The 21,920-nt window shown below is 46.4% G+C and overlaps 1 protein-coding gene across 6 annotated transcripts in view; it reads right to left on the reverse strand.

Annotated features, from left to right (window-relative positions):
• The window catches only part of Fndc3b (fibronectin type III domain containing 3B), a 300,773-nt gene that overhangs the window by 56,107 nt on the left and 222,746 nt on the right, over nucleotides 1-21,920 (reverse strand). For all 6 annotated transcript variants that reach the window (XM_059265284.1, XM_059265285.1, XM_059265288.1 and 3 more), the window contains 3 exons: nucleotides 21,334-21,393; nucleotides 14,484-14,622; nucleotides 11,548-11,601 (listed from right to left, as the gene is read on the reverse strand). In XM_059265284.1, the coding sequence (XP_059121267.1) occupies nucleotides 11,548-11,601; nucleotides 14,484-14,622; nucleotides 21,334-21,393 (253 nt within the window). The remainder of the gene's footprint in view (nucleotides 1-11,547; nucleotides 11,602-14,483; nucleotides 14,623-21,333; nucleotides 21,394-21,920) is intronic.

A 21,920-nucleotide genomic window follows, 5' to 3' on the forward strand; every position in this document is an offset into this window, starting at 1 on the left:
CTCTTACCCTTTTACTGCTTATTTAAATATTTCTATCTTTCTAATCTATAGTTAAAAATTAAAGTTGGAGCCGGGCGGTGGTGGCGCACGCCTTTAATCCCAGCACTCGGGAGGCAGAGCCAGGTGGATCTCTGTGAGTTCGAGGCCAGCCTGGGCTACCAAGTGAGTTCCAGGAAAAGGCGCAAAGCTACACAGAGAAACCCTGTCTCGAAAAAACAAAAAAACAAAAAAAAAAAAACAAAAAAAAAAAATTAAAGTTGGTTAGTAAGTTTATACTTTTAGAAAAGTAATTTATTTCCTCCTCTCCCAAAAGGGAACACTTTGCTGAACTGTGGTGAGTCACCCGAGGAAGGGGACACACCCTCCTGCTTCTCAGGAGCAGCAGACACACAGAGGTGGGTCTGACCCTCCGGAGAGGAGCACAGTGCCTTCCTTCCTGGGAACAGAGAAGAACCACTGAGGCATGCTCCGCCAGCGTCCTGAACTGTGCTGAGGATCTCGTCCTGCCCACTTACCAAACCCTGCTTGCTCACTCTCTCCCTCCTGCCTCTGTCTTTCTCTGTCTGTCTCTCTCTCTCCCTCCTGCCTCTGCCTCTCTCTGTCTCTCTCTCCCTCCTGTCTCTGTCTCTCTCTGCCTCTCTCTCTCTCTCTCTCCCTCCCTCCCTCCTTCCCTCCTGCCTCTGCCTCTCTCTGTCTCTCTCTCCCTCCTGTCTCTGTCTTTCTCTCTCTCTCTCTCTCTCTCTCTCTCTCTCTCTCTCTCTCTCTCTCTCCCTCCCTCCTGCCTCTGTCTCTCTGTGTTTCTGTCTCTCTCTCCCTCCTGCCTCTGTCTCTCTGTCTCTCTCTCACACTGTGACATGGTCTCACTACAGAGCTCTGGCTGGCCTGGAACTTGCACAGGGTGCCCTTCCTGCCTCTTGTTCTCTGACTACATTTCTGATACTCCTTTCTCCTGTTCTTCCTTCTCTCCTGAACACACAACAGAAAAGAAGAAGGAAGAAAAAACATTTTGTGTTCAAACGTCTGTGATCTCCTACCTAACAGCCCAAGGTTCAGTACCTAAGAGCTGGTGGTGTCTATCAGGACTCAAAGCAGTCAGGAGAAGCCTTGACACAGGGAGGGTTTGGGACATAGAATGCTTTCATTCCCTATCTGTGGAAAAATAAAGTCATTCTCTAGGCCTTACATGTCTATATAGGCGCATGTCTCTCAGAACCAAGTAAAGAAATGACACACAGGCTTCTGGAACAGTGACAAACAGATCATCTGCCTCTCTGGAGGGACATTCACCTTACAATCATGACCAGCCCGAGACTGCCATGCTGTGAGGAATCCCAAAGTCAGCAATGACCGCTGTACCAGAGAGGGAAGCTGCCTCAGAGGACTCCTACTCAGTCAATGAGCCCTCCCAGCTGAAACTCAAGAGTTCACAGAGCTGACTGACTATTCCCCGAGCCCAGTCCAATCCCTACTCCAGGATTCATGAGCACAAGCAAGAAACTGTAGGGCTGGGACGTCGCCGTCAGCTGGCAGAGTGCTTACCTAGCACGCACCAAGATCTGGGTCTGATGCCCAGCACCACAGCAACGGGGCAATCCCACACATCTGCAGTCACTGCACACAGAGTGGCAGGCAGGGGGATCAGGAGTTTCAAGACAAACTAGTCTATAGAACAACTATGAGGCCAGCTCGAGACACACGAGTCTTGGTCTCAAAAATAACCACCTAAATGAAGAATGGGATTATCACAAGCTATTATTATAGTCATCCCTTCTACACTTCCATACTCATTTGATGCCCCTTGTCCTAATTTCAGCAAACTTTTATCAAAATCCCTGCTTGCAGAAGACCACATGCCTCCCCTAACAGGTGCTCTGCTTTTGTATACCCTCGAGTACACGCAAAGCCATCCAATACACTAAAGGACCTTTAAAATGGCCCCTCAAAATCACTGCAGATGCAAAAAACACAGTCAAACTTCTGGACACCAATGACTAACCCAAACTGCCCCCCTCAGTAATGCAATTACTTCATCTAGAGAATTACAATTTAGACCAAAGAAAAATCTTGCTTTCTTTTTATAGTCCTGAGGATGGAAACCAGAAACTCAGGCATGACAGACAAGCACTATACTACTGAGCTACATCCCCAGCCCCTGGGTTAAAACTTTTTAGCATGCCTTTCCAAGGTCTGAGCACAAACAAAACAGCTTTTCCCAGGCCCTCCACTTCTAAGCGGGGTTGAGCTCTCTAAGAGTACACAACGAAAAGAGTTCCAGGAGAAAAGCCAATTGACAGGAGGGCCAGCCTGCCTGAAAACTGGTGGGGAGGTGCATAAAAAGTACTTGATTCTGTTTATAGGACCGGACTAGTTTTTAAAGTTAAAATGTATTTAAAAACAGCATGTTACTGTTGGTGTTAATTTGTCAAAGAATGTAACAGAAAGACTGAAAACAGTCAAAAATCCTTTTTCAAGTCGTTTTTCCTCTACTGAACATCCTCGGAGCAGCTGTCTTCAGTACGTGGGAAGACGGGCTTTCTACAAGAGAACTTAACACTTCTGGGCTAATTCTACACACATAATTCACAACATCCCAATTAATTCAGGCTTGTGTTCGCCTGCCAGAGTAATTCTGTACACCGTGGGGGCTGTGGTGCCCTGGCTAACATTCCCAATTAGCTTGGCACCACCCGTGCTGGAGGAGAGGATGCCCAACAAACTGGCACCCACAGATGAAGCTGGCTGGTGTTTTCAATTGCCTTGAAATTAGCAGATTAGAAATGTCCCCTTGTTTATTTGCACATCTTCATTCTTGGCACACAAGAATGGGGTGGATGGCTGAGTTGGACGGGTGCTTGCCATCCAAGCGTGAAGACCAGAGCTGCATCCCAGAATCCACCTAAGAAAGAAGGGTATGGTGGCACTTGTTCACAATCCCAGAGCTGGGGACACAAAGACACAGATTCCCGAGGCTGTCAGTCCTACTTGTCTCAAAGACACAAAACAAAACAAGGTAGACAGAGCCTGGGGAATGTGACACCTGTCTCCACGCATGCCCACACGAATACCCACAACCAAGAACTCCAAGATGAGGGTGGAGACCCCACGGTGAACCACATGCTTATATCCTTCCCAGCATCACCTCTTTCCACTGTCCTGACTTCACTTTCCAGGGTGACTAACTGTCTGCTAAGTAAGTTATATGACAATGACTGTGATGTGTCCCCTACTTTGACTATGGCAATGTACGGGGTACGAACATGGGCCACGTCACTGAGCTGGCTCTCTGCAGGAGTACAGTTTAATGTGATAGAAATGCAACTGAAAATCAAAGAAGTGAGTCTGCACTGGCCAAATGAAGCCTGCCAGGTCTATGCTATGGTTTAGTCTGCTCATGCATCTATATTTAGATGTTGTTCCAGTACTGGCAGACCCCAGGCAACATCAAAGATAAACATTGGCTTGAGATGTGCTCAGCAAACTAAATAATAGGTGGGGTCTCATAAAGGGGAGCTGGGGACACTCCACATCTGGGTGGATTTACAAATTTTCTAGTGCCAGACCCCACTCTACCCTCACACTGGTTCAGGAGACCTTTCCGAGACAAGAAGGGGTGGGTGGCTTGTAGCTGCACACACTGAATAAACAGCTTACATTTCATGCCCAGGAACACTAGAGATTCACTTCACAGGAGGCTTGGTTACCTGAAACAGGCAGGGATAGTTGGCAAGTGCCTAGGTTTAGAGAGGATGCCGTGGCTTCACTACAAATCCCTCCAGATACTGGCGTGGTCAAGGGCTTTGGTGACTGCTGTGTTGAGAATGTTCCAGTGAATGGGGAAGGAAAGGAGCAGAGGTAGTTAACAAAAGCAGCAGCTGCCTGGACTGGGGAACGGTTCCGGCCTACAGCACTTGAGGTGGCGTGTGCCCATAATATCAGTGTTGGAGAGCTGGGACAGGAGGTTACCTGGAGCGTGCTGGCCAGTCTGGCTGAACTGTGGAGCGCTAAAGTTCAGTGAGAGCTCACGGTTCCAAAAGTAAGGTGAAGAGAGCAGAGGAAGTCATCAGACATCAACCTCTGGCCTCCACATGTTCACAGCGTGCGCGCGTGCGTGCGTGCGTGCGTGTGCATGTGCGTGCGTGCGTGCGTGTGTGTGTGTGTGTGTGTGTGTGTGTGTGTGTGTGTGTGTGTACAGAGTAGCCTTACAACTGGTGTCTGAACTGAAGAATAGCCGGCTTGGCCCACCACACAGGGAAGGCTACAGTGCCTATCTTCTAGCTGGCCACCAGTAAACATGGCAGATACAGTGGACCGAGGAGGTGCTAGGGACTGAGAGGAGTATTTGTGATTCCAGGCAGAAACTTCCCACAAAGTCTGCTTCTAGTCCACAGCCCCATTCTGCACATGCAACAAATAAAGAGAGAATCTGCCCAGTACCAAGATCCTAAAAGAGGGGCTCCTCTCCTTTCAACCGTGCTTCTGAGTTCTTAGGACCTTTGTGCTGAGTAGTTTTATGTCAACGTGATACAAGCTACAGTCATCGGGAAGGAGGGAACTTCAGCTGAGAAAATGCCTCCATAAGATCAGGTTGTAGGTGAGCCTGGAAGGCATTTTCTTATTTAGTGACTGGTTGGGGGAGGAGGACGTTATGTCATTGTGGGTGGTGCCATCCCTGGGCTGCTGGTCCTGGGTTCTAGAAGAAAGCAGTCTGGGCAAACCGCAAAAAGCAAGCCAGTAAGCAGCTCCCCTCCATGGCCTCTGCATCAGCTCCTGCCTCCAGGTCCCTGCCCTGCTTGAGTTCTGTCCTGACTTCCTTCAGTGATGAACAGTGACATGGAACCATAAGTCAAATAGACCCTCTCCTCCCCAGCTCGCTTTGCTTATGGTGTTTCATCACAGCAACAGTAACCCTAAGACAGCCTTCTTGGCTAGGTTCCTTCACCTGCACCTCTGGCTGGAGAAGCCACTCCCGGGCTCTCTGACAGCCCTGGCTGTGGTGGTAAGGACCTGTGATACGGTGAAACATTGCCACTTTACCAGGGAAGGTCTAGCTTACTGCACTGGAGCTAAAGATCAACTGTGATGGACTCACGCCCAGTGAGCCCTCGACCCCACTCCACTCCCCATAGGTACAGTCACTGGAAAAGGTCTAAGACTACATCTTCCCTTGACATTTCTAGCCTGATGCTGGCGCTGAGGGGTGGAAACCAGGAGTGTGGCATGCGTGTACACAAGTGTGTGTGTGTGTGTGTGTGTGTGTGTGTGAGAGAGAGAGAGAGAGAGAGAGAGAGAGAGAGAGAGAGAGAGAGAGAGAGAGAGAGAGAATATGAGTATTCGGGTCTATGTAAATGTCCTTGCCACTGTAAGAGAATCCCTGACAGAGGAAAGTAGAGGGAGAGCTTGCTTCGGCTCCTGGTCCATCAGAATGGCAATGGCACAGTGGAGTTCGTGTGAGGATCATGAGGAGGATGCTCTTCATATCCTGGTACACCAGGAAGCAGAGAGAGCTAGACCAGACCTATGGGTAGGTATAAGCTTTGAAGGGCCACTACCTAGTTAGTATCTAAGTCTATCAGCCAGGCCCTATAGCCTGTCTCCACAGCCTTCAACTAACTACACCACAAATGGGAGATGTAGTATTCAAAACAGTAGCCTGTGGAGGCCACTTCAGATTCAAACCACAGTGAGCTTTTATGTGGGTTTCGTAAGCTCAGCATGTCACTCAGCTTGGTGGTGCTGTCCTGACTTGCATTCCTATGATAGCTGTCACTTGACCAAAAGAGTCACATGCAAATTCACTGAGACAAGAAGCACTCTGAGAGGTTATCAACTCCTGAGCCACACAAGAGACTAGTTAACAATAAGTCACCAAATTCCTCCTGTGGAGGCGGCTCAATCCTTCAATGAGCCGAGCTGTCTCTCAACCCCCAGAGATACTGAGGAGCTGTTCTGTGAGTCTGGACACACCCCAGATGGTTTGTGCACTGCAACCGTGGATGCAGCATGGACTGTGGTCTGTTAACAGAGTTCATGGGCTCTTCCTGCTCTGGCCTTTTCTGTTCTCTTGTCTTAGCGCTCAGCATCTCTGGGTTTCCTTGACTGGCAGTCCATTCAGTTCCAGAGCTGTATAAGCTCTATAGTCACTGGGAACACAGATGTGAGCTTCCATCCGACCAGCTTAGCCACATGTGAGAAGGTTCTCAGGAGCTTCAATCATCTCAACCCACAGAACTGTGCTGTGGATGATTGATTGATAAATAAATCGCTGACTGGCCAGTAGCCAGACAGGAAGTACAGGCAGGACAGAGAGAGAGAAGAGGTCTGGGAAGTGGAGATGCTGCCAGCGGCCACCATGAGAAGATGTTAAGATACCGGTAAGCCACGAGTCATGTGGCAACTTATAGATTAATAGAAATGGGTTAATTTAAGATAAAAGAACAGCTAGCCTGAAGCCTGAGCCATTAGGCCAAATAGTTTAAATAATATAAGCGTCTGTGTGTTTATTTTGTAAGTGGGCTGTGGGACTGCGGGGGCTTGCCGGGACCCAGAGAGAAACTCTGCAGCTACAGAACTGGTTTTCTGGTTCTTCCACAAACTCCCTCTGTGTCCCAGCAGAAGCTAAGCATTTGAACATCGGTCTACGTGTGCCCTGACAGCAGCAACCCTGTTTAAAGTCCTGGAAGAAGCCGGTCTACTCCCATACTGTCCTTCACAAGGGATTTACACATGGGGGTGGGGGTCAGCACACTAAATCTGCTGTGCTAAGTCATGTTGGCAGTCATAATGTAAGCGTGTCATAAGATAACAGACTATCCTTCCATTGCAGAGACTGAGGCTCAGGGATACTTTCTCACTAATGAACACAAACACACAGTCTCAGGAGATCCATGAGCACTCTGAGTGACTAGCTGAGTGCCACCACATTCAAGTGTGCACACACGCACAGTATCAAAGAGTGCAACATTTAAGCTAAGTGTCCATCAACACTTCCTTTACAGAACTTTTTTTCTCTAAAATGGAAAAAGTTCTTATTTAACCACAAAAGATACAACTTTTTAAAAAAGTTTTTATTTTATTTTTTAAGAAAATGGCCAGTTCTTGGTCCACTCAGAACACTTTAGGCTGAGAAGGCATGTACCTGGTGAGAATCTAAAGGCTCTCACCACTTTGTCCCTAACCTAGAGACCTCTGTAATCTCTTAGTCTGTAGTCAATCACTCCATGTGGTTAAATTTATGGGCTAATCACGTTAGCTATTAGATAAACACGAGAAGCTGGCCCTAAGAGTGTCCATGAGTGAGTCACTCCCCCATGCAGCAATTCTTCTAGAGAACTCCCTCCTGCCTCCACCACAGAATGCTGGGAGCTCCTCAAGCAGGAGGGAGCTCAGGGAGGATGGGCACAGACCTCCGCAGGAACAGGAACCTTGTACTGCTTCTCCTCTCTCACTGACTCCCTTGGGAGGGAAGCTTTGTGCTGTGGATTATGCTTTGTTAATAAGTAGCTGACAGGCCAGTAGCTGGGCAGGAAGTCAGGTGAGAGAGCCAAACTGAGAATGCTGGGAAGAGGAAGGGCGGAGTCAGGAGTCGCCAGCCGGACGCAGAGGGAGCAAGATGAGAATGCCGCACTGAGATAAGGTACCAAGCCAGGTGGCTAAACATAGATAAGAATTATAGTTAAGTGTAAGAGTTAGTTAGGAATAAGCCTGAGCAACCGGCCAAGCATTTATAAGTAATATTAAGCCCCTGAGTGGTTATTTGGGATCTGGCCAGCAGGAGATAACTCGCTGTCCACAGCTTTGTGTTGAGAAAACCAGTGCCTAAACACTGCTTTGCCTGATGTTTAATAAAATGCTAAGGGGCCTGGGGAGACGGCTGTGTAGGGAAATTGCCTGCTACACAAGCTGAGGGCCTGAGTTCGGATCCCTAGAAATGTGAAGATCCAGGTTCTGCCCTGAGGAGAACTGAGGAGGAAGAAAGGCAGGTCTCAGAAGCTCACTGACAACCATCCAATAGAAACCTGCTTGGGAATGACTTCTGCCTCCAAGCTCCTGCCAGGGAGTCTCATGAGGGGGAGCTCTGGCCGGAGACCTATCTGCAAACAGGCAGGGCAACTTCTCCAAGCCCAAAGGTCATGTGAGCCACAGTGACAGGGCCCTTGTTTGGTGTGGCAGGAAAAGCCACACCACTTCAAGTAATGAAAATCAACATGTGTCAAGTGAAAAACTGATCTCCCAGCTGAGAAGACAAGGATTCCAGAAGGTTCCATTCTTAGATGCTCAATGCCATCGCATACTGGGTTATCTCACATGGGTTTAAAAATTGAGCAGTTACCAAGCTAGTACCAGGGCAGAAAAAGACCTCAGTCTTTTATCAATGCCCCACCAGTAACTTTCAAGTGAACTCCATGAAGTGAGAAAGCATTGGCCACGGGCTTGAGTAAGAGCTCCCGGTAATTGCTCTGTCCTCTTCTGGTCCTCACTGAGCCCTCCCCCAACCCCAGCACTGCAGACCCAGCAGAGCCAAAGGTCGGGCTTTATTTCAGGGAGGCTTCATTGGAGAGGCTTGAAAGCTGGGCTTCAGGTCCTGTACTCAAAATTTACCAATACTTTCAAAATGTTCCACTCATCGCCTTTGGAGCGGAGATTACCAACGGAGTTTCCTGGAGCAGGAGCCACTGCTCTGTGCTGTGTACTAAAGCCTGGGACTCCGAAGGACACCTAGACACATGGTATACATGTGGACAGGTACACCTTCCCTCAGTTATGACCCTGGGTCTGGTGGGAAGACATGGGGCTGGTGAGCTTCCTCAGCACAACTTGGAGACTCATCCATCTTTAAAAATGTTTTTATGCTTGTTTACTGTCTTGGTGTGTATCTCTGAGTGTGTGCATGCACACAAGGCATGCAGGTGGTTAACCTGAAGGTGTCAATTATGTCCTTCCATGATGGGTTCCTCTACGTATACCCCACAATTTTTCTCTACTCATTTCATTTCTGCAGCCCCTGGACAGCCCAGAGGTTCTGGGTGTGTGGCTGAGGCCGACAGCTGTGGAGAGGCAATGGGAGGTATGGTTCCTGGAAGGTTGTGGAGGCGGGACCTGCAGTCTAACGGCCCCTCCCAGCCTCTTACCCCACTATGCTATACTAGAGCAGAGTCTAGAAACAGGCCCTGCACCAGGTGCACTGGCTCTAGAGACTACCCGAAGGTTCCAGAGGGGCAGCCAGTGCTTCATGTGTCCTTACTTCCTGCAGGCCAGATGCTGGTCTTTCTCTGAATACCTGCCTGCCTTCCCTGTGGCCAGCGCCTGGGCAACATGGGAACAGAGACTCAGCAAGCCACTCTGAGGAGGGCTGCTGATCCTTTGGTCCCATTTAGAAACAATCTCCTAGACTATTTCTCTAGAAATTTCACTTCTAAAATGATAAGCCGGGCAAGAACAAACTAGTTACTATTGCATGTAGTCTCACTGCCACAGTCTCTATAGAACCATTTCCTAACCTTTCTAGGGGGAATGAGGAGAAATGTGGGGTATAAAACAAAGAAGTAACTGGCTGGAAAATGAGGAGCACGTGGCCAGGTTTGCTTCATTTGCATATCATTTACATATGCTCAAAAGCACACAGGAGAAGCACCTGGAGCCTGCTCAGCTACCATGGGGGAGAGCCTAGCTTCCTTATCATTCATTCTTCTCTCATAGGACAGTCTGCCATGTGGAAGCAGGAAGGGCCATGCACCAAGAATGCTTAAGTAATAAATGAATACATGAAATAATACTGAAAGCTATCCCAAAATACTCTGATCAGAAAAGGTGAAAAACAAATCATCTACTTAGTGACAGCATGGATGCTTGCAAGCTGATGACTGACTGTGTCTGCTGCTGCTTCCCAGATGGGATAACTATCTCTTAGTCTGTGTTCTTTGTGACCCTCTGCTGCCAGAGGCTATGACAGCCCTACAAGGTGACTGTTAAGCTACAGAGCACAAGAAGAGCTCTGTGTTGGCCCATAGGTAAGAGGCAGCCTGGTATCTCCAGCAGAAGGCCGCAGAGCCAACACCAGCAGGAGTGTGAAGGTGGGAGAGGAGAGAGAAAGAAGCATAAAGAAGGCAGAGGATTAAGTAAGAATGGGGGAGAGAAAAAGGGGACCACTCATGGGGAGGTACAAGGGCCCCAGGCTAACCACTGAGTACTTTGTGATGACCAGTCCATAGTGGATGTCACACCAACACACTCCCTTCCACTGCTGGTTCCTTCAGGGGCCTACCTAGGAGGCTTCCCACTCAAACACTCAATTTCTCTGACTTTTCTGACCTTAGATTGTCACTGTTCTAAGAAGACAAACAGCAAAAAGCACAGGGCAGAAAGCCAGGCACGGGGGTAAGGAGGTGGTTTAGCTGGGAAAGTGTTTACACCATGATCACAGGAATCCACATAAAATTCCAGGTACAGTGGTGCATGCCTGCCATCTCAGCACTGGTGGAGGCAGAGCCAGGCGGACCCCAGGGGCTTGGGGTCAACCAACTGGGTTCACCTATCTGCACCTACGAGGTATTTACAAGGATTCTAAAGCCACCACAGCAATTGTCTTTGGTTACTCAAAGCTGTTAAGATGCAACCCAAATGCAAATACACTCCACAGAAAGCAATGATGGTCCCTTCCGTCACTTCAACATGCCATTGTTAACTATTTGATCTATGTAAATGTTCCATTTTTAAGTTTTTCATACCTGACAAGTCATGGTTTTGCCCCTGCATACATTCTGAATTTTTAATCTCTTCAAATTTAAGTCACAAAGATTAGTTAACTTGAACTATTCCCCATTGTTTTTTTTTTTTTTTCTTTTTTACATGTTCTATTTTTCAGTCCTTTGTGCCCTTTTCAAACCACACAAAGGGAGGATAAAGCACTGGCTGAATGCAGCAGAGGGCTACAGGAACAAAGGTACAGCAATACCTGCCATGCACAGGGGCTCCTGCAGGAGGTTCTGGGTGGACTGTGAGAGTGAGGACGGAGAGGCCTTGGGCCACTGATTACAGCAGAGCAGCTCTGAGGACAGGCTCACTCCATCATGGGCACTGTCCCTGTCACAGGACGGTCTAATCCACAGACTCATGCAAGGTATGAATGAGATTTCATGTGCTGTTCCACTCCCAGACAGACATGAAGAAGGGCACCAGGTCACACTCCAGAGGAGACAACTGAAGCATTGCTTACCAAACAGCAGGCTTTGCCTTATCAAAACCATCCATGCAGTGGAGATGAAAATGCAACCAGCTGCAAATACAAATGAATGCCCGGGGAGGCGGTGGGAATCCGGAATCGATAAGACCTGCCTGCTTTCAGTAGCACTGCTTGCATAAAAGCAAGTAAATTTATTTTAATGCACAATCCACTGTACTACTTCAACTGCTTTTCCATCATCAACAGCTCCTGAGCTAAGTAAGCGTCTGTACTGATGTTGCATTTCCTTTGTCTGACATGTCTCAGGAAGGACCAGTATCTTGGAAATGGCATTTTGGATGGATGGATGGATGTGGGAAGATGCTTACCTCGTCCCATTCTAAAAGGTAGCTGCTGATTTTTGAACCATTGTCAATTGGTGCCTAAAAAAGAAAATGATGAAATGAGACTGGAGAAAGCTGTTCAGAGACAAGCTAGCAACTTGGTCAAAGACAGTGGCTGTCACGGCTCTGTGCTGTCCCCTCAGAGAGGGAGCCAGCAGCTGCCGCGGGGCCTTGGTAGACACAATTACCTATTAACTTTCTCCACCTCAGCCTTAAGAGCGGCTTCCTGACTGGCAGTTCTGGACAGTAAAGCACACTCATTCCCACCACTCTATACTCCTGCCCTGTGCACCCTGCTTCCTGTGGGATAAAACTTTGAGGAGTCACTTTAGGTTCAGTATATCAAGAGACAAAAGACCCGCTGTACCACACAGACACTGCTCGGGGCTTCGAGCAGGCACAGTCATGCCTGACTTTTTGTAACTTCACCTCACAGCTTTGGACTTCTGTTTTGTTCTACTTTTTCCTTTAAGTACTTAGGATTAGAGAACCAGCTGCGGCATTAAGTCCCCCATCCTCCACCCCACCCTCCTGCACACACACACACACATACACACACACACACACACACACACACACACACACACATACGGAAAGGTTACATCCTCTGGATAAACTACCAGAGGGTACTAGCCCTTCACATGTTAGCAAAAAGAGGCTTCATCTCTTCCTGTGCTCATAAAAGAAATGTCAATGAGAAGACAAGGTTCAACAAGGCAAGTAGCACTTCTAGAAAAGAGTACTTTACAGAACCTGAGCTATTAGTAGGGGTGACACTGTGTGGTTATTGCAGCACTCAGGGTAGAACGTTCTAGAAAGACTGAGAAAATAAGAGGCAAACAGTAGGAGCCTATCTTGTCTCAAAAATATGCTTGGATTTGGTTCTTATTCAGGGAGAGAGGGGCCCAGCAAACTGCACCACACCCTTGAAGATGGAACCCCAGCCCAGCTGTCTGCTTGCCAACGGTCTGGTGTGAGCTGTTTAATATCAACATGGAAATTTCATTTCCAAGAATGAAGATCTTTGATAGCTAGCTGGGAGACTATATGTAAATCACTCATGAATACACCCAGGTTTTTAAAGAAGCACTCAGTAAATGGCAGCTGTTACTTTATCACTGTTGATAACAAAACATTAACAGCGCTCTGTAAGAGCCACAGGTCCAGTCTTTCCCTCCCTTCCTGCTGAGCCACCTTTCGTGAGAGTTTGAGTTGGGAACTTAAGTCTTGAGCTTTGGTGAACTTTGAAGAAACTGGCAAAAGCCTTCAGGAGAAACCAATTCTTTGGCTTCCTCAGTTTCTTTGTGGAGTCAAGAACAGGCAGCAGCCAGGAGTCTCCAGCTCACATGCCTTTACCCAGAAGTCTCTGGCACACATGCCTTTACCCAGAAGTCTCTGGAGCACATGCCTTTACCCAGAAGTCTCTGGTGCACATGCCTTTACCCAGAAGTCTCCAGCTCACATGCCTTTACCCAGAAGTCTCTGGTGCACATGCCTTTACCCAGAAGTCTCTGGTGCACACGCCTTTACCCAGAAGTCTCTGGGGCACATGCCTTTACCCAGAAGTCTCTGGGGCACACGCCTTTACCCAGTGTGCAAACAGGAAACCTGCACCAGCAAATTTAAACAGATGCTGAGTTGAATCCAGGACCTTCCTATGCTTACGGATGACTAAATGGAACAGGGTACTTTTGGTCCCCAAGTGATCTCTCTGAAAGCTGCTGGTCCATCTGAGACCCAAATGCCACCCAAGCACAGAGCAGAGACATATCAGTGATTCCCAACTTTAAGTTTGTAAGATCTTGGGGTCCCTCTGGTAATCTTCAGATTTCTTACATTTTTTTTTTTTTCAAAGAAATAGATTTTAAATCTATTATCTCACATGAACTTTTAAATGGATGTGTATTTGCCAAGGAATTAACCAACAATGACCAGTTGGGTGCTAAAACTCTGAAAAGGTGGGAAATCACTGACCTGGATTATCCCTGGAAGCCAGGAAGGAAAATAAAAAAGTTCAGAGTCTAAGCCAGTTGAAACTTCGCCTTTGTCCCAACAACACAGTCAATGTCAGCCACTGACTAAGAACACGTGGCTCCATACACCAGGACGCAGAGAAGCCTGGCTACATTTACACTATTACTCACTACTCTCTCCCCGGGCCTCACCCCCTCCGCACTCTGGAACAGTAACTTCCACCATCTCCATCTATTTGACACTTTCTAACTACATTTTCAGATATCAAGACAGAGAAATAATGATTGTAAAGGGCCATAATGATCTGTTTTCTTGAAAACACAAAACTGTGATTAACAGGTTAAAGTTGTACTTTACAGAAGGGACACACCCTAAGATCACTGGCCAGGCAATGGTTATTTTTAAACAGTACATTGTATTTTATGAAAACCACTACACAGTTCAGTTGAAAATAGGAATCCTGATTGAGCTAATGACTAATTAGTGAAAATTAATGAAGTCTTAATGGAGTACAGAACCACATATTCTGGGAAGCTTTAACTAATAAGTATTTCGTCTTTACTTAGGAAGAAGCTAAAAGAACTCAAGCCTACTGTCTGTCTCTCTAAACCTTCACACGGTGTGCTGAAGCTTCCAAATGTTCACAGAAATGAACTACAGTAGTAGAAAGAGATGAAAACTGAGGTATTTTAAGTATTTATATCGCCTATGATGCACTGGGAGATTTACCAAGTTCCTGAGAAGGTGCTCACACTGGATCTTGCAGGTCCTTCCTCCCCCTCCTCTGCCTCGGACTGTCATGTAAACAGCAGCTTCTGATGCCTCATGACTGGGTTCACATAGTGATTACACAGGAAACAAGCCCCAGTGCAAACAGGATATCTCAAATGGCCACTGACTGCCTCGCCACCAACCTGAGCATCTTCTCGGCATTTTGAGCTACTCACCTTCCATTGCAAGGTGAGTGAACTTCTGCTCCTGTGAGCCAGCTTGGGAGGGAAGGGGCACTCTGGTGCACAGCTGTGGGTGGTGAAGCTAACTGGCTCAGAACAAGATCCCTTGACGGAATTGTACACGGCATACACCCTGCGAAGGAAACGACAGGCAGAATGAGCATCAGCAGCTGAGATCCAAGATCAAGCTTCTCATCTCTGCCTCATGGGCTTTCCACGGCTGAGCAGAAGTCCTTCCACAGGAGAGCACTGTGCTCTTGTCCTTACCTAGCCGGTCAGTCGTTACAGGGACAACCATCTCTGTAGGTATGCTGTTCAGGAAGTCCCACTCAGCCCCACCGTAACAGCGGTAACTCCACTGACTGGAAAAGAGCATTCTACATAGAAAGTGGAGCTTCTCTCTCTAAATGGCCTCCATATAAACATTCTAAAAGCCAACAGGCTTGGCTTGGCTGTCTAGAAAAAGGTGTAAAGTACACTAGCTGGGAGTTAGTGAACAGGGACGTGATTCAGTGCAGAGTTCACAGGCTGCAGAGAATGTATAAAAGAACAACAGGGTAGATATCTCAGAACTACTGAGAGCACCGTGTACAGTTAGGTAAAAATATGGATGCTTTGCCCAAGAGACCTGCAGGCTGCTGCCAAGTGCATCTCTCTGCAATTCAACAAAGACAGTATTCCAGTGCAGCCCATCCATGTGCACATTTAATGCCCACACACAGCACCAAGACTGAGGATTCTCTCTGCACTCTGAGGCACTGGGCTCAGCATCTGACATATGTGCCTGATTGTAGGGTATGTAAATCAAAAATACTAAGCACAAATGTAGACTCCATCTAAAAGGCAACGTAAGAGTCCATCTTGTGTTTGTGTTTTGCCTTTTGGGAGGACATCACAGCATTTGAGGCAAAAAAATGATCCCAATTGTGAGAATGCTCCCTGCCCAACCCAACTGAGAAAAGGCTCCTCTGTGCACACAGTAACGATGAATGTGGTAACGCAAAACCAAACGGCAGTGATCTGGCACAAGATTGCATCCACGCGTCAGGATAGACTCAAATGAACTATACACTGTTCCAGCCATGGTCAGTTCGAGCTTACACTTTATATCACAATTTTCCAACTGAAGTTTTATGCCCTATACCTAGACCAGGATACACTGTGTGTGTGGGAGGGGAGCTGGTGTCTTTAAATATCAGAGTCACCTATCAATTTAGGATTTAAACTAAGATCACCATAAAGGAGATAATCAGATGCTGTGTATTCCCAGTACATGGCCAGAGCACCCGAGCGTTGGAGTGCACACCTATGATTCTTGCATGAAGGAGGCTGAAACAGGAGGACTGAGTTCAAAGGTGCTTTGAGCTACTATCCCAGTCAGCTTTCTGTCAATGTAACACAGCTAGAGTCATTTGAGAAAAGGGGACCTCATGGGGAAAATCCCCACCGACACTTGCAGACAAGCCTAGGGGGTGTTGGCATGACTGACGATTAGTGTAGGAGGGTCCCATGAATTAATAATCTAAGTCCACAGTGGGCAGTGCCCTTCCTGGGCAGGTGGCTCCTAGATGGCATAAGAAAACAGGCTGAGCAAGCCAGGAGGTGCAAACTATAGGCAGCCTTGCTCCATGGCCCCTGCTTCAGTTCCTCCTAACCCTGAGTTCCTGCCTTGACTTCCCTCAGGGATGAAATGTGACCTCAGATGTAAACTCGAGCCAGGTGTGGTGGTGCATGCCTTTAATCCCAGCACTCCAGAGGCAGAGGCAGAGGCAGACAGATTTTTGAGTTGAAGTCCAAATTCCAAGACAGATGGGACTACACAGTGAAACCCTGTTTCAAACCCCCCACACCCACTCCCACCTCCCAAAATAGTTGTAAGCTGAAATAAACTCCTTGCTTTCAAAGTTGTTTTTGGTCATGATGTTTATCACGTAAACAGAAACCTTAACTGAGAATGACATGAGTTCTAGGCCAGCCTATGCTGTGTAGTAAGATACACAAACAAAGACAATTGACAAAGACAAGCCACCATCTAGGAGTCTGTGTGTGGATCTGATTATGCCACTGCCGCCTTCCTGGAAAGTCAGAGGACGAGGAAGCATATCAAGCAATAGGCAGAGGTTCAGTCAGCTCAACTGGCGAGTACAGAACACTACAGGACACAAAAGTGACCCCAGTAAAGACATGAAGGAAAACCTATGATGTTAAAGAAATCTGAGACCCATTAACCAAGTAGCATATTCAGGCTACATCTGAACTTTCATAACAGCAAAATAAAGAAAGTAAACCTTCATTTTTAGGACAAATGAGGAAATGTGAGCAATTTCTGAATTTTGAAGACATTAAAAATTACTTTTGTGTTTTAAGTGGCATATAATGATGGTAATGTTATTTAAAAGCAAAATACATAATATCTAAATTTGACTTCAGGATCTTTGATAAAACAGAGTTTGGCAGAGAAAGAACCTGAGGGCCCAAGTAAAAGTGAGGTGGTTACATGGGCCACATGGAGCTGCTCCGCTCATCTTTAGTTGTGGAGACTGTTTGGTGTGTGGAACTTGGGGTAGAGCGTGTTTGCAACATGCATGAGGCCCTGGGCGTAATCTCCAGCAAACCCCTCTCCAAAAAGGGCAAGTTATCATTCATTTAAATGAGAAGTTCAGTGTTTTCACACATACAAGCTGGTCAGCAAGGAAAACCAGGTTAATTTTAAAGCATAATGTTAATGTTGCAGACAGCAAAAACTGAAACATTATCCAATCACGTCAGGATTATTTATTAATCAAAACTGTTCAGTAAATAAATAGTAACTAATTGTAACTGTAACAGTAGCTTGCTACAGCCTTACCCAGGATGTCTATAAAAAGTAAAGTCATTGAAAATGCCCTATTTATTAAATAAAGCAAGATGGCACAGAGGTTAAAGGCACCTACCGCCAAGCCTGAGGACCTGTGTTTGATCCCTGGAACTCACATGATAGTGAGAACCCACTCTTGTAAGTTGTCCTCTGGTCTCCATATGCAATCACCCCCCCAATAAATAAATACATAAATAAATAAAACAATCCCAAATTTTCCACATGAGGGTGATAGGTTTTCTCTAATATCCTGTAACAGGAACATCTATAGCATAGGATTATTTTTTGGGTTAAATGAATCAGCTGGATTGTCTTTTGCATGTAACCCCCCAAACCAGACACTTTCCTGCATAGTAATTTTGTGTTGGACTCCACACTGGTTTCCAGCCAAACACTTAGGGAGCATGTGCTCCAAGAGCTTCATCACCAGGCTTGCAAGTTCCTTTCCACACGTCTGGGGCAGCCCAGGAGCACAGTCTCCCGTAAGCGGCACCTATTTCATAACTTCGCTCTGGGCTGGTCGACTAGACTTTTAGAATGGTTCTGCACATCATTTTTCTGGGAAATGTCATTCCATGATGTCACCTCTGGGCAAATTGCTTCCAGTGGTGACCGAGAAAGTGCCGCCAAGTTTGTCATGGGCCTGCTATCCACCCCATCACTCAAGTCCCCGGCGGCGGCAGGCTACTGCGGACAGAAATAGCAGTTCCTGTTTTGAAGCAAAGTTGGAATTTGTTTTTAGGAGGCTTTAATATAGACTGAAGCACAGGCAGAGAACAGGGCAAGGGCCATGATGGCAGCAGCCCGTGCCCTGCAGCTGGCAAGACGTCCCAGGTCAGGAGCTAAGGCTGAGTCCTGGGCTCCCACAGTAATGATCATCTTACACCACTGTTAACTTTACAGACCTGCCAGCCAAAGGAGGAAGGATCCTTCTCCAAGAAACGCCCGGAAAGAAACATTTGTAGATATGTAAATGCTTCTTTACAGACATATGTGTGGGTACATAGTTAAGCACGAGTATTTAAAACAGTATTTATTTACATGATATTCTTCTTTCCTTTAAAATAATTTGTGTGTGTGTGTGGGGGGGGATACATGTGCGTGCAGGTGCACGTGTGTGTGAGTATTTGTGTAGAGGCCAGCACAAGCTTGGGTGTCTTCCCTCTGGAACGCTATCTACCTTATCTTTCAAACAGAGTCTCTCATTGGCTGGAGATCACCCATTAGGTTAGGTTGTCTGGCAGTGAGCCCCAGGAAGGAGTCTTCTCAGTACTGAGATTGCGAGCATGTGTTATGGTGGCAGGGTTTTTTGTTGTTGTTGTTGTTGTTGTTCCTTGTGGTTTTTCGAGACAGAGTTTCTCCGTGTAGTTTTGGTGCCTGTCCTGGATGTTGCTCTGTAGACCAGGCTGGCCTCGAACTCACAGAGATTCACCTGGTTCTGCCTCCTGAGTGCTGGGATTAAAGACGTGTACCACCACCTGTCACCTGTCGGTGGCTGGCTTTTTAATGTGTGTGCCAGGGATCACATTGAGGCCTTTACTGACTGAACAATCTTTCCAGAAAAAAACAGATTTTTTTTCCCTTCCACTTCAACACATAATCTCAATGTCTTTGTTTCCCCTCTCTTCAGATTCCCTTCAAAACTATAGTAGATTTTATTTTAATGGTTTTATGCAACACATAGCATTCTATCCCTAATGAAGCACTAATTATAGTTTGATAATTATAAATTGATTCTTTTTAAACATTACATGAGTTAATTAAAAATGATTATTTTATCAAAACTCAAGAAAAGACCTAAATTTTACAAATCAATGCATACATTACATAGAAATCTTTTTGTTTAAATCACAATAGTAATAGATTTGCAGAAATACCACATATAAAAAAATGGGGAAGAAACATTTTTTAAACTTGAAATGAGTTTGGGCATTTGATGGCAGATGACCATAAAAACAGCACACGATCGACAGCATAGCCTAGAGGATGTCCTGGTGATCTGAGGAAAGAGCAAAGACAGAGCTGTTCCTGGCCAGGCAACCAGCCACAAGGCAGTTTGTGCTAAGATTCCAGAGAGGAGCTTGCTACTTAGAAAACCAGGCTTGCTGTATCCTATGAGTAGACTCCAATGGCGGAGGGAGCCAAAGGTGAGGAAAAGATATCAGACAATCTGTGGGTAGGATAAAACCAAAGCAGAAAAATCAAAGGAAATCTGAGGCACAGGAAGGAACCCGTCAGAAGAGATGGGAATAAGAGAAGGTAACAGGGGCTGAATATGAACAAAATACAGTAATAAATGAAAAGATCATAATGAAGCCCATTATTCTGCACATTAACTTCAGGAAATTTCATAATTAAAAACAAAGTAGCAAGAAAGCCTACACGTAACATCAGCACACAATTTAAGAATGAAATATTTATGTGCCAAGATTTCTGTAGGTCTCAATCAAGATTGTAATATTAGGAATTAGAAAGAGGATGTGTGGCTCAGTATGCCAGGCACTGTATACAATGGTTCCTGGGCTCACACCTGTCATCCCAGCACCTGGGAGGTAGACGTTGGGAGGGCAGAAGTTCAGGTCATTCCTGGCTACAGAGACCCTTTCTCCAAAAAATGGAACAAACAAAAATAACAACAGGAAGGGAAAATGTCGCCTATTTTGTGCTGTTAAAAGAAACACCCCAGTTGTCTGAGTAAGGTCTGTGAGCTTGTAGCTGGGTGACATTTCTAAATTCCTAATGAGAGGGGCAGTGGGCTTAGCTCTCCTTTTGTGGCTGCTGGGTGAAATGGGTCTTCCATAGCAAAGGCTGTTTCCACACAGCCCTCTGCAGTGACTACTGAATTTGTGACTGACACTTAAATTCCTGGAACTCTGTAAGTTTGCATTGCAATGATATACGATCATTATAGAACATTACAGAAAAACCACAACTGACAAAATGCAGAGAACAAGAGATCATGTGATGCCCAGGCCCAAATAATACATCTAACAACACAGTTCCTGAACCTTAGGCTCAGGAATCAGTTCGGAAGGCTGGGGAAGACGGCCAGAGCCAGAGGAACCGGAAGTTTCCCGGGAGACTGTCCCCTAGAAATGCCAGGGAAGCTACAGCCATGAACACTCCCGACACGGCTGTGAACACTCCCGACATGGCTGTGAACACTCCCGACATGGCTGCCTGCACAAGGCTCAACCACGATGGTACCAACAGACACGCAACTGTAGAAGCGGGAAAGTTCAAGATGCCTCAACCCTAGCAGAGATCTATGGGCAACTAAGGAACGCTGACTGCCAGAAATAATCTTCTCCAGGGAACAGCCTCCCCAGTGGCTACCCAATACCAAGTGGTCAGCCCCAGGAACATATACATCCAAGAAACACTATGTGGACTGAGCAGACTGTAGTTATGTATTTAGGATATTTCTACATCTCAACAATTAAAGAAAAAGAGAGTTTGAGGGTATATGGAAGGGGTTGGGAGGTAGAAAGGAAAGGGGTAAATGATGTGATTACAATTTCAAAAAAATAACTGAATCTTTTTATAACTAATTTTAAAAATTTTTTTGACCCAGAAGTACACTGATCTGTCTAGACCCGTGGTCAGCAAGTCCTGGGATCCCCCAGTCCCTGCCTCCCCTCTCCAGCACTGAATTACAGGCGCCTGCAGCCAAGCCTATACATCACTGCTGGGGACTGAACTCATACCCTAAGGTCACTTTACGGACTGAGCCAGCTCCCCAGCCCTAAAAATTATTTTTAAAAATATACATGCTGTTTAGGACACCTCCTTTTTTTGTCCCAGAAGCAGCCCTAGGTCCTCAAAATTGCTATGCTCTGTGTACAGAATGTGAACGAACGGCCATGGCTCTGGGCCCACACCTTCCATGAGGGAAGTGCCATTCAACACCGCTTTCAAAAGGAGGCTCGGGATGTACAATGACCACCTGCACCCTGCAGGCTCTTTCATGGCTGGGAACTAACTCACCTCACATGGTAATCAGTAGCAGGCCTGAGATCTTTCAGGTTACATTCCAATTCTTCTCCACTGCAAAGACAAAGGATTTGTTAGTTTAATACTGGTCTCAAAGGTAAAGCAGCTTTGGGACTGGGTTTCATAGTCATTCACCAACAGTAACTCAAATACTACTAAGTCTGCATTCACCAAAACCCAGAAATAAACCTTATTTGATGGCTGCCTTTTTTTTTTTTAATTGAAAACCAAACTCCTTTGAATGACACAACTCGGATCCCAGAAACAGCATCAATTAAGTATTAAACATCTTATGACTTCCTAAACCAAGACATGAAAGCCAGTAATGTACACCAACAGCTAGATCTGCAAAATACACCAGCTGTCTGCCAAAGTGGTTCCCAGACTTACCCTGGAGGGAACCCCAATGCCCTCAGCATAGGACCCCCCTAATGAACTTATAGTCCATCCCAGGTGCCCCCAAAACAGCTCTCTGACATAAGTAAAACCCTCTGTGAGCCAAAGGGGCAACTGAGCCTCAGCCTAAATGATGAAGAAACAGGCCCTACAAAGTCAGGCACGTTCTATTATACTGTGGCCAA

This window comes from Peromyscus eremicus, chromosome 6 (genome assembly GCF_949786415.1).
Source record: "Peromyscus eremicus chromosome 6, PerEre_H2_v1, whole genome shotgun sequence".
Taxonomy (NCBI): Eukaryota; Metazoa; Chordata; class Mammalia; order Rodentia; family Cricetidae; genus Peromyscus; species Peromyscus eremicus.